At 38.2% G+C, this 13098-nt stretch overlaps 1 protein-coding gene across 2 annotated transcripts in view; it reads left to right on the top strand.

Annotated features, from left to right (window-relative positions):
- TMEM245 (transmembrane protein 245) overlaps positions 1-11693 on the top strand; it is a 37958-nt gene extending 26265 nt beyond the window's left edge. The window contains exons 13-17 of one of the 2 annotated variants that reach the window (XM_014071064.2): positions 1797-1942; positions 5271-5371; positions 9090-9264; positions 9810-9978; positions 11469-11693. In XM_014071064.2, coding sequence (XP_013926539.2) covers positions 1797-1942; positions 5271-5371; positions 9090-9264; positions 9810-9960 — 573 coding nt within the window. In that variant the 3' untranslated portion in view covers positions 9961-9978; positions 11469-11693. Of the gene's footprint in view, positions 1-1796; positions 1943-5270; positions 5372-9089; positions 9265-9809 lie in introns of both variants that reach the window. The other variant, XM_014071063.2, reaches the window with a different exon arrangement.
- The last annotated feature ends 1405 nt before the right edge of the window (positions 11694-13098 follow it).

Raw genomic sequence — 13098 nt, 5'->3', positions numbered from 1 at the left:
TATGACCACATCATTTGTATGCACTTAATATGATATTTACAGTAAACAGAATATGGGGGCACCTTTGACCTGGATATCCAGCACAAATTCTCTTGTGACCTTTTGCAAAATTATGGATTAGTGACAAGACATGAGAAAAATAGGGTAGTTTCATACATTGCAGACTTTTGAGAAATTTATTTATTTATTTGTATTTTGTTTTTATTATCTTTACAAATAACTCAAGACAACAAACATATCCAATAGACCTTTCTCATCCTATTTTCCCACAACAATCCTGTAAGATGTATTGGGTTGAGAAAGAATGACTGGCACATATGATTCCTTTATTATTCCATTCATTTTCTGTACTTGGAATGCAAAAGTGCATAGCAAAAAACTTATGTTATTTATCTCAGACAAAAAAATATTTGAGGCTCATGTAAAATCCTCCACTGCAATATAAATATTGTTACCTCAAAATGCTATGAATCTGTAGTAGAAGATCTGCTTTTTCTCTACATAGATAGACATTCATTCTAATCCTTATTGTGGTGTTTGACTAGACAAGCTGTAACACATTGGGTCATCCTTTTAAAGATACTTCATTTATCTTAACAGAGAATAACCATTGGTGGCAAAAAAAATAGCAATGGCAATGTGAGCAACTTCCAACCTCTTGCAGGCTTCCCTAGTTTATTTATGGAATGCTGGCAAAGAGCATTGGAAATCAGCTGACCCATGGAACTGTGTGTCATTTTTCTGGGAGGAGAGGAACAAAGGAATGACCACAGGAGGCAAAAAAGCAGAGGGAGAATGAATGTCTTCTGACTTTCTCCTGATTTCCCCATTGACTTTGCTTGTAGGAAGCAGGCAGGAAATTTGGAAATCACTCATTATTATCCCTGGCTGACTGGAGGAACTGCCTGCCACTTTGCTAGGGAGAAGGGTAAACAGATGGTAAGGAAAATTGCACTCCTGTTCTCCATCCCAACATGTCTCCAGGGCTCTTTCCCTCCAGAGAGGAAGTGGGCTTACACATTGCCTGCCAGTGCCCTCCAGCAGCCATCTTACCAGCAGCCATCCTTTCTCATACTTCCCTCACTGGTCACCATCCTTAAAAGGTTTAAAAACTCAGGTCAATTGGATGCAGGGACCAGAGAGAGGTGGAAAAGAGGGTGTGAATATGCCCCATCCATTTTCTTTGTGCCATGTGGGTTTCTGAGGGTGGGTTTTTGAGAAGAATAGGCTGAAGGCACAGTTGTGCTGTAGCAGACACAATTTTGTCAAATTTCATTCCATAGGAGCAATGGGTTCTGGATTTAAGATGTATTCCTTTAAGTTGAGATACTTTGGTTCAAAACTTGTTCTCTGGTGCAACTTTCTGCCCAATTAAAGGTTGTAAATAAACAGGCATAAGAACTTTAGTTGTACATAGATTACACAGAACATGTCAAATAGCTTTTGAAAATAAATAAATAAATATAAATATTTTAAATATATAAAATAAATAAAATATGAGCTTAGGAACTTAAGATGCTCACATTACCGGTATTCTTCTCTGATCTTAATGGAGAGTTAAACATCAGTTGGAAAGATGGTATTTTCAAAGTCGAAAGAAATATTCTATCATTGTTCTCTCTGAACTGTCCTGACCAAGATTGCATTGAAATAAGAGAGGCAATGTGGCGAAAAGAGCTTCAGACCCTATTTTAGAAATTATTTATTTACTGGATGTACAGTAGATATGCTTTTCCTTTATTTTTTTTCTTTCATTATACTCTGAATTTTGAGTCATGTTTTCTTCTGTTTTACAGATTATATTCCTGACCACATTATTCTACCTTTTAAGTTCCAGTGATGAATATTATAAGCCAGTGAAGTGGGTGATCAATATGATCCCTTTGTTGCAGTCTGATGCATCTTCAAACATAGTCAGTGAATCTGTGGAGGAAGCCATAAGGTACATTAGTTAATGGAATTATATGCATGGTTTACAACAATTTTTCCTACCTATTTATAAAAATGCTAAAACATTTTTCATTAGTACCAAAAATAGAGTGAAGCTCTTGTTCTCCTATTAGCTAAAGGTGGGCATTTTACATTTTGTCTGAAGAAATTCTAAAAAGTTTCTTAGAATATTTTTTCTTATATTTAGACTGACATTATAGTCTATATTTAATGGCTGCGTGTTATCATTAATGCATTTGTTATATTTAATTTTAGTCCCATTTTTTTCAGTGTGACTTCCATTACTAAAGCTTCAAGTTCATGTGCATAATTTGGGTTACTAATTATTAATTCCCAATTTAAAAGCATTTCCAAAGTAGCCCCCCTCATGCATATTCAGTATATAGATCTAATAAATAGGAAGAGAATCTTACTTCTTTACCAATTTGGAGGCAAGTTACATCTAAACTGTGGTTTCTTGTCCTATATATAAATTTCTCATGAGGATAGTGAGATCAATCAATCAATCAGAATACAGCTGGAAGGGACCTTGAAGGTCTTCTACTCCAGCCAACTGCTCAAGCAGGAGACCCTATACCTGTGATGGCGAACCTATGGTATTCGTGCTACAGGTGGCATGTGGAGCCATATTTGCTGGCACAGTAGCCCTCAGCTCTAGTGAGCATGCGCGCGCCGGCCAACTAATTTTTGGCCTTCCGGAGGGCTGGGGGAGGCCGTTTTTACCCTCTCCAAGCTTCAGGAAAGCCTCCCGAGCCTGGAGAGGGCAAAAAACAGGCCCAATGGGTCAATTGAAAGTTTGGGAATAAAGTTGGGGGGGGCATGCATGTGCAGGGGACGGTCACACGTTTATGCGCAGTTGGGGCACACGATAGTGCATGAATGCACAGTTTTGGCACACATTTAGAAAAAGGTTAGCCATCACTGCCCTATACCATTTCAGACCAGTGACTGTCCAGTCTCTTCCTAAAAAAAACCTTTAAAACCTTCATTTTTTTCACCCTCCCCAGGCTTCAGGGAAGCCTCCAGAGGCTGGGGAGAACAAAAAACCACCCCAATGGCCAAACTGGAAGTTCGGGAATGAACTTGTGGTTGGCCCATTGGGGCTGTTTTTCCCCCTCTCCAGTCTCCAGAGGCTTCCCTGGAGCCTGGAAGTTCAGAAATGATCCATTTCCAGATTCGGGGGGGAGGGGGCAGGGGAGGGCATTTTCACCCTCCCAAGCTTCAGAATAGCCTCCAGAGTCTGGGGAGGAGTCATGTGCAGGCACGGAGTCGCACGCACAGGTGGGCGGGGAAGATTTAATTGGTATTGGTACGTCTGCATGCACAATAGCACGCACACGAGCATTTTTGGCACGCCGTAAGAAAAAGGTTCACCATCACTGCCCTATACTATTTCAGACAAGTGACTGTCCAATCTCTTCTTAAAACCTCCAGTGATAAAGCCCCCATGATTTCTGAAGGCAAGCTTTTCCACTGATTAATTGTTCTCACTGTTAGAAAGTTTCTCCTTAATTCCAAGTTGTTTCTTTCCTTGATTACTTTCCATCAATTGTTTCTTGTCCTCCTTTCTGGTGCTTTGGAAAATAAATTGACTCTCTTCTCTTAGGGTAACCTCTCAAAAACTGGAGTACTACTATTGTGTTCCCCCTAGACCTTCTTTTCTTTAGACTAGCCAAACCCAAATCCTGCAACTGTTCTTCATATGTTTTAGTCTTCAAGCCTTTAATCATCTTAGTTCTTAGCATTTTTTCCAAAGTCTCAAAATCTTTTTTGTATTGTGGTGACAAACTGGATGCAGTATTTCAGGTGTGGTCTTCCTAAGGATTTATAAAGTGATACTAATATTTTACGTGATTTTGATTCTATGCCTCTGTTTATATAACCAAGGATTATATTAGGTTTTTTTTGGCTGCTGCCACATACTGCTGCCACATGTTTAAGTGATCATCCACTAGGACTCCAAGATCCCAATCATAGTTACTGTTTTTGAGCCAGGTCCCACCTAATCTGTACTCATACCTTTGGTTTTTTCTACCTAAATGTAAAATTTTGCTTTTCTCCACATTAAAATTCATTTTGTTGTACAATAAAATTCATTGTTCAAGTCTGTTAAGATTTTTTGGGATCCTGAGCTTGTCTTGTGAGAAGTTGGCTATTCCTGCGATCTTAGTGTCACCTGCAAATTTGATGAGTTCCCCTTCTATTCCTCATCTAAATCATTTATTAAGATATTGAAGAATACTGAATCTAAGATAAAACCTTGTGGTGCTCCACTGCTTACTTCCCTCCATGTTTATGTAGTACTATTAAGAACTACTCTTTTAGTACAGTTTGTCAGCCAGCTACAAATCTGTGGTGATGTTGTCTATTCTACATTTGTCCAGCTTACCAAGAAGTAGGTTGTGGTCTACTTCGTTGAATGCCTTACCAAAATCTTAAATATACTATTGGATTGGATTGGATTTATTAAATTTATAGGCCGCTCAATCCCGAAAGACTCCGGGCAGCTTACAGAAAATAAAATTTTAAGAGAAGGGTTAAAAACAAACAGAAGAGTGGATTAAAAGAAACACATCATGCACCCAGTCTAATCGGGGCTGGACCTCAGTCGAGAGGTCAACAGCCCCAGGCCTGCCGGAATAGCCAGGTTTTAATAGCCTGGTTTTAATAGCCTGTGAACTATGTTCACAGCATTTCGCTGGTCTACTAATTTAGTCACTTTATCAAACAATGAAATAAGATTGGTTTGGCATGACCTGTTTTTAACAAATCTATGCTGGTTACTAGTTATAACTTTATTTGTTTCTAGATATTCACAGATCTGTTTTTTTATTATCTTTTCCAGGATATATTTATGCATGCATTGTCAAAAAGAAAAAAAAACATGAAAAGTTCTTTAACAAGAACTCTTTTTCTCTCACAGTGGGTTTATTTTTATTCTTAAGCAAATTTATAGCAAATAGCTTTTAAATGGAAGAAATTGATAAGTACTTTTTTATTAGCAATAGCACTAGCACTTAGACATAAACCACATCACCAGTGGTTTACAGCTCTTTCTAAGCGGTTTTACAGAGTCAACATATTTGCCCCAACAATCTGGGTTCTCATTTTACCGACCTCGGAAGGATGGAAAGCTGAGCCAATGATGAGCCAGTGAGACTAGAACTGCCGAACTGCTGGCAGCTGGTAGTTAGCAGAAGTAGCCTGCAGTATTGCATTCTAGTCACTGCACCACCACAGCTCTTATCTTACTTATTATCTAAGTAAACATTAATATTGCAGCCTGACATAGAATTTACATGGCTTTTACATTCTTTCAGAGGGGTATTTGATGCATCTCTCAAAATGGCTGGATTTTATGGCCTATATACCTGGCTGACTCATACCATCTTTGGTATAAACATTGTCTTCATACCCTCAGGTAAGAACAAAAAAGCGCTGAATGTTTATGTTTATGTTAATATCTAAAGATCATGCTCCATTTTGGTAGGTTTTGACATTTTATCTGAACTTTAGTGTAATATTCAAATCCTAAGGGAGAAGATCCTCTTTTTCAGGCATGGAGCATCCCTGCCAAGTGTCAGGTCTCCCCAAGACAGACAACATCAGAGAAGAGCACAGCAAAGGGTTAGCACTGAATTCATTGCCTGCAGCACCAGCATTAGGTCCTTGCAAGCTTCCTCACTAGGAGAGAATCAAGAGTGCTTATGTCAGAAACGTGTTTATTTTTCTAAGAAATGTTCTACACCTCTAAACTTATTGAGATCTAATTCATCATGTTGGTTTGATCCACTCTCTTCAGGTTTCTTAATTGTAATTGTAATTTTAAATGTAAAGGATTGTAATAGCAATTCTAATTTTGTAGAATTTCCTAGCAATTTCTTCCATTTTCTGATTATCTCCTTTTTAATTTAATTATAGTTTAGCATCTATCAATGTAATTAAACCTCTTTATCCCCTTGATATGTATGTCAAAAGGAATGTGATAACTCAGTGATACAAGGTTGCCATAAAATAAATCTTACTAGTAGAAGGGAAGTTCAACTAAGAAAGTCTAGACTCAATGCCAGCATTTGTACCATCTGGGTGGAAAAATATAGAATTACAGAATAACAGAGTTTGAAGGGATCTTAGAGGTCTTCTACTCCAACATCCTGATAAAGCAGGTGATTCTATAACATTCCAGACAAAAGGCTGTCCAATCTCATATATGAAATGTGACCAAACATTTCATCAGCTTTTAAAATGGAGGAAATATCTTATTTCTGTCATAGTTGCTAGCTGACCCTTCTAGAGTTGAGTCGTATTTCAGAATTTTTTGAGGATTTTTAACTTGGGTGAGCTCCCAAACTTTTCAGTCTTAGGACAACATTGGACATTTTGCAAATATTTGAGGGGGGGGAAATCATTTATAATTGAGCGAATAAAATGTAATTGAATGTGTTTTATTTTTCTCAATGTTCTATGATTCATAACAGCAGCAAAAGAGAAAGTGACAACTATGAAGATATGATGCCATAGACAAATGATACAAGAAAAATATCAAACATTAGCAAATGCTCTGAAGAAATAATAAATTAATACAATCTTGATAGGTCACCAGGCCCAAGGTTTACTCTTACAAGCTTTCCTTCATTCATAATAAATTAATAATTGCAAATGAGAAAAGAGAGCTATTCTTTTTGTCAATAAATTTTATTTACCTAAATTTTACAAATTTACATTTAATGAGAATCTGCCCTATTGGTGCAAATATTAAAGAGGATGGTGCTTTCCCCTTCCTCATCCAGCAACCATCCAGTTGGCTCACAACCCCAGCATTAGAGAAATAGAAAAATTCCTACCTTCCTTTCCAAACAGTAATAGTGAATACAACCCTGCTTTCTTTTCCTCTGCTGTTTGGAAAGGATTGGAGCATAGTACATGGGATGAACTGGTGAAAGGAAGGATCCTTCCAGAGGGTTTGATGATTAGATTATGGCGGGGACTTTAGGGCAGGCCATTACCGGGGAAGGAGGGCTCGCTACGTCACAGAGATCCCTCCTTCCGGCCCTATGAGTCCCACTCCAAGGCCAGGTGGTGTGAGTAATCAGGACCCTGGCCTCAGGCTGCTGTCGCTAAATGCCAGGTCTGTAGTTCATAAAGCTCCTCTCGTTCGGGACTTAATTTTAGACGAGAGGGCAGACCTGGCATGTATTACTGAGACCTGGCTGGGCCCGGAGGGAGGAGTCCCCCTCGTAGAGATGTGCCCAGAGGGTTTTCAGGTGCTCCATCAGCCGAGAGCTCAGAGAAGGGGTGGGGGTGTGGCCATTGTTATCCGAGAGTCTCTAGCACCTCGTAGGATCCCTGCTCCAGAGCTTGTCGGGTGTGAGTCCCTGCTGGTGAAGTTGGACCTCAAGGGTCAAGTGGGTCTGCTGCTAACGTACCTGCCTCCTAACTGCGTTGCAGCAGCCCTCCCCTCGCTCCTCGAGTCGATAGCCGAGCTGGCAGTTGAGTTCCCCTTTTCTCAATCCAGAAAAGACCGAGTGGCTGCTGTGTTTCCCTCCCGCGAATTGGCCAAGTGTTCCATCTCTCAGGCTGGGGGGTCAAATTGTACGCCCCTCAGACAGGGTTCGCAACTTGGGAGTCCTCCTGGACCCACAGCTGACTTTCGAACATCATTTGTCAGCTGTGACCGGGGGGGCATTTGCCCAGGTTCGCCTGGTGCACCAGTTGCGTCCCTACCTGAACCGGAAGGCCCTCACAACAGTCACTCATGCCCTTGTGACCTCTAGGCTGGAATACTGCAATGTGCTCTACATGGGGCTGCCCTTGAAGAGCATTCGGCGACTTCAGCTGGTCCAGAATGCGGCCGCGCGAGCGACCGTGGGTGCACCTCGGTTCACCCATGTAACACCTATCCTCCGCGAGCTGCACTGGCTACCTGTTGATCTCCGGGTGCGATTCAAGGTGCTACTTATCACCTACAAAGCCCTTCATGGTATTGGACCTGGGTACTTGAGAGACCGCCTACTGCCAATTACCTCCACTAGACCGATACGATCGCATAGATTAGGCCTCCTCCGAATTCCATCATCTAGCCAGTGTAGACTGGCAACTACCCGGAGGAGAGCCTTCTCGGTGGCTGCTCCGACCCTCTGGAACGAACTCCCTGTGGAGATTCGGACCCTCACCACCCTCCAGTCCTTCCGCGCCGCCCTAAAGATCTGGCTGTCCCGGCTGGCCTGGGGTTAAGACTCTAACCCCACTCGAATTTGTGTGGCTGTTGTGTTTTTTAATATGTTGTATTGTTTGTATGTTGGAAATTGTTTGTCCTCCCCCCCCCTTTTTTTGAACTGTGACCCGCCCTGAGTCCCCCCAGGGAAAAGGGCGGCATACAAATAAAGGGAAATGAAATGAAAAAAAAAATGAAAAATGATGTAGCCCAGGGGCTGTAGTTTGGAGACTACTGCTCTAACTGAAAAAGCACCCAAAAGCACAAGGATTTGCAAAGGAGAAGAATGGGCAAGAGATTTTCATCATAACAATTCTTGTTCTGGTGCTGCCTTGAATACAAATTATGATAGTCTAATTCAACTTATACCCTGTTTCCTCAAAAATAAGACCTCTCCAGTTAATAAGCCCATACGGGCTTTTGAGCGCATGTGTTAAAATAAGCCCTTCCCCAAAAATAAGCCCTCCCCAAAAATATTGCAACATAGCAGCAGTCATGAGGTGACCATGCTCGCCACCTCCTGCACCTCAAAAATAAGACCTCCCCGAAAATAAGACCAAGTGCTTATTTTGGAGGTCAAAAGAAAATAAGACCCTGTCTTATTTTGGGGGAAACACAGTAGTAGTGTTTTGTTACTTCTATCATTATAACTATTTCTCATGTAATGTACCAGGTTATTATGTCTTAATTCTTGATTCCTGATCCAGTAGCATTGAAATTCAAGATGTGCTAGCTGCTATTTTGTTTTATAAGCAAATTAATTATAAACTCTTTTATCTTGCTTTCTTATATTCTATTTAAGTTCCCTTTGAATTTAAGTATTGGTATGAATACAAAGTTACAAAGTACTTGTGGAATTAAATTCCTAAATAATTAATTGCAAATGTTACATTTCCTTTCTAACTCCAAATTCATCTCTTTTTAGCTTTAGCTGCTATACTTGGAGTAGTTCCATTTTTGGGAACATACTGGGCATCTACACCTGCAGTTCTAGATCTTTGGCTTGTTCAAGGAAAAGAATATAAAGCTATGCTTCTCTTCATTTGTCATCTATTGCCAACTTACTTTGTAGATACAGCAATCTATTTGGATATATCTGGGTAAATATTTTAATTTTTTTGTTTACTGTGCTAAAAAAGTTCTATAACAGATCAGTGTCCAGAAATATCTAGATGAATTGTTTATATTATTAATACTGGCATCTTTATTATTCATAATGTTAAAAGAAAATAAGCATGGATGCCACTCTTAAAGATGTGATCATTTTCAAAATCATACAGTAGTTATGGATTAGGTTATTTTCAGGAAATAGAAAATTTATAAACTGTACGAAGTTCTTCTACACAACAAAAGACAGCATAGATAGTTAATGTGTGGAGTGGAAAGAATATCCCTGGAGAGAATGGCTTAAATATTCATGATTTTCTTCAACATTACTTATGTAGACCCTTTACCATGTTTCAAACTCTATTTTTCTCTTTTCTGTACAAGACATGTTTTTGTGTCTGCAGAGAAATATCTTTGCTTGCGATAAGATATTAACTTCCTGCTTTTTGTGCCTTTTGATGATTAGCATATAAAATCAGCTTTCCACTGATGGTTTTTAAATGATATTGCAGTAATTTCATTTATTATTTGATTGCAGAGGAGGTCATCCTTATCTGACAGGACTTGCAATAGCTGGTGGAACATATTACCTAGGATTAGAAGGAGCCATTATAGGCCCCATACTCCTTTGCATTTTTATGGGTGCCGCTAAAATCTACAGTGCTGTACTTGTGAGTCCAACAAATTAATTACCTGCTCTATTACAGGTACATCAGTCTTTAAAGATTTATTGGTAAACCTTTATTCATCTATTTGTTAGATTTATAACCTGCCTTTCTTATAAAAGCTTTTAAAATATAACGTTTGGGATGTATTTAATTATTTATTTATATTCTCATGTAATAAGCATGTGTGATACATTAGTAGGTATTTAGTAGGTATGTGGACACACACAGGCACGCACATACAGAGACAGAGAGAGACAGCGTGAGAGAGAGAGACAGACAGAGACAAAAATGTAAAGATAAAATGCAGATTTCCTATTAAGTAAATAATAAAACTAATAAAAATTAGTTTCGTAATGACATGGTCAAAATATGGGTTTTTTCTTATATAATTTCTATATTTAATGCTTACATAACTTGAAAAAATGTTAAAAAGGAAACAAACTAAATTGGAAAAGATGAAAATGCAAAATTATTCTAATGAAATAATTTATAAATTGACATCCTTGCTGCAAATTATTTCACATTTATAAAATCTATGACTTTCTAAAGTGCACATCATTTAGATTAAAAAAAGGAATCACTATGGTTTTTAGTCCACTAGTCATTGCCAACTACAGGGAGTGCTCATCTCTGTTTCAAGGCCATTGAACTAGCATTGTCCAAAGACATTTCTGGGTCATGTGGCCAGTATGATTAACAAAGTGCTGTTATCTTCCCACTAAAATGGTGCCTATTTATCTACTTGCATTTGCACGCTTTCAAACTTCTAGGTAACAGAAGCTGGGGTGAGGATGGCAGCTCACTTCATTATGTTGTGCTTGGATCTCGAACTTGAACTGCTGGTTCCCCAGTCCATAAGCCCAACATCTTAAAACCAGAGTCACCATGCTAACTTATGTATCAATTAAACAGCAGTGAGAATAATCTCTGAGGCTGCAAATAATGGAGGCTGCAAATAATAATGCATCAACATAATAAAAAATGATTTTCAATGAAGTTAAAAATACGTTTCCAGGAAAAAAAAACAATTTAGGGAGAGCTAGAGAAATGTATTTCTTAAAGCTCTTATTATCATAGAATTTACTATAAGCCATAGCAATTCTTTTGTTATCTTTTGTTGTCTAGCTGATTTCATAACTAATTCTTCAATCCATGTTTTGTGCAAAAATGCTGTAGTTTTGTCATAGAAATAATAAGGGAAATGTTCATAAAAATTCCAGTTAAGAAATGGTGAACTGAAAATGGCTCAGCTAAAAGTGGAGCCGATAACTGCAGCAGAATGAAGAGCCAGCTAGTAAACTGGTTCTTTATAATATTTCTCTAGACAAGCAGAGACTTGGCCTCACCCACAGACAGTTGCTGCTCATGAGAAAAGTATAAGACAACAGCCCACATTTTAGAGCTCTGGGGGAATAAGGAAATAGCCATCTTGCTCAAACCACAGTCAATGCTTTAAGACTAGTGGATCAGTGTTCACACACTCCCTTTTCTATTCATTTTCCTAAATTGCTTGTTAACTGTTTTTTTAGCTATATAAGAACCTTTGGAGGTTCTTAAATGCTTGACCTTTGGACAAGTCTGAAAACACTGGGTGAGTTGTTTCCAATCTTCAATCAATTCAATTAACTGATGAAGCAAAATAGTTTAATATTGGATTCATTGAAGAATATGAAGAAAGTTGATGAAGTCTTAATAATTAAAATGGATATACACATAACAAACCAAGAGAGTGATGTGAATAATTTTCCTGCATTGGATTTACAAAACAGGCTTGTTAAAGCATTCAGGAATTTTGTGAGAAGGGACTCAATCAATCAATCAAGTTTTAGCACGGAAGTCCCCCAAGCCCTGGGCCACAGCCCGCTATCAGGTTGTGGCCTATTTGGAAGGGCCATGAGAGGAGGGCCAGTGCGTGTATTCACATGCGCAGCTCCACTTGCACAAACATCACCCCACAGGCTTCTCTTGTGAGGAGCTGTGCACAGCATGTGCATGCCAGCCTGCCACTTGTGCAGCCTTCGTCTCCCTTTGATATACACTTTGGTCAGATAACTAGTATCTACTACTGCTAGATACATTTCTGTGGTATTTACTGACAGATCTTGATATTCTTCCAACTACCCAGCTCTGCCTGTTTTTGAGTTTAAATATATTAAGGACTCATTTACACAGTGATACTTGAAAATTTGTGAAACCTTTTGAATGTTTGATACAATTGGTAGAAGAGGGAGCACTACACAATATCTTACTATTTATTGCAATACAATGCCAAAATATTTGCTATACAGATAGTCCTCAATTTATAACATAAATGTTAGGCTCAACAATTGAGCCTAACTTTTCTGTTGCTAGGTAAGAAATTTGTTAAGTGAGTTTTGTCCCATTTTACTTTTCCTGCAATATTTCTTAAATGAATCACTGCAGTTGTTAAATTAATAATAAGATTGTTAATTGAATCTGGTTTCCCCAGTGACTTTGCTTGTCACAAGGTTGCAAAAGGTAATCACATGATCCTGGAACACTGCAACCATCATAAATGGGAGTCAGTTGTCAAGCTTATAAATGTAAATCACATGATCACGAGGATGCTGCAATAGTCATAAGTATGAAAAATGGTCGTGTCATTTTTTTCAGTGCCTTTGTATCTTTGGATGGTCACTAAGATAACTGTTGTAAGTCGAGGACTACCTGTATTAGAAAACTTTTAAAAGTTTAAATTTGTGATTAAAATTCTGTATAGTATTGAAAAGATTATATTCCAAATAAGGAAGTTACCATGTACTTATCACAGTACTTAAAAAAGATGTATTGTTGCATTTCTGGTTTTTGAATTGTTTAATTTTTATTTTTTACACTATCAAGCTGCAAATACTTTTGATTCCTTCTAAATTCTGTATTTTAAGTATTTCAGTTATTTTATAAAGTATTTATTTCTAATAAAAACTTTCTACTATTGAGGTTAAGATTGATAAAAAATGTGAGTTCTTAAATTTTGAATTTATTTTTATCCTTTTTATTTTTTGTTGCTTTTTAATTAAAAAACACAAAAGTAGCAGTAATAGTGATACATACATTGCGAAATAGAAATAACACACATACAGTTCTTTAACCAAAAACAACATTTTTATGTGTTCTTTTTTCTCTCTGACAGTAATATTA

This window comes from Thamnophis sirtalis, unplaced genomic scaffold (genome assembly GCF_051295495.1).
Source record: "Thamnophis sirtalis isolate CommonGarterSnake01/CBP01778 unplaced genomic scaffold, rThaSir2_p1.2 scaffold_4, whole genome shotgun sequence".
In the NCBI taxonomy this organism is placed as follows: Eukaryota; Metazoa; Chordata; class Lepidosauria; order Squamata; family Natricidae; genus Thamnophis; species Thamnophis sirtalis.
The sequence above is the reverse complement of the archived record's forward strand: the minus strand, read 5'-3'. Positions and strand labels throughout refer to the sequence as shown.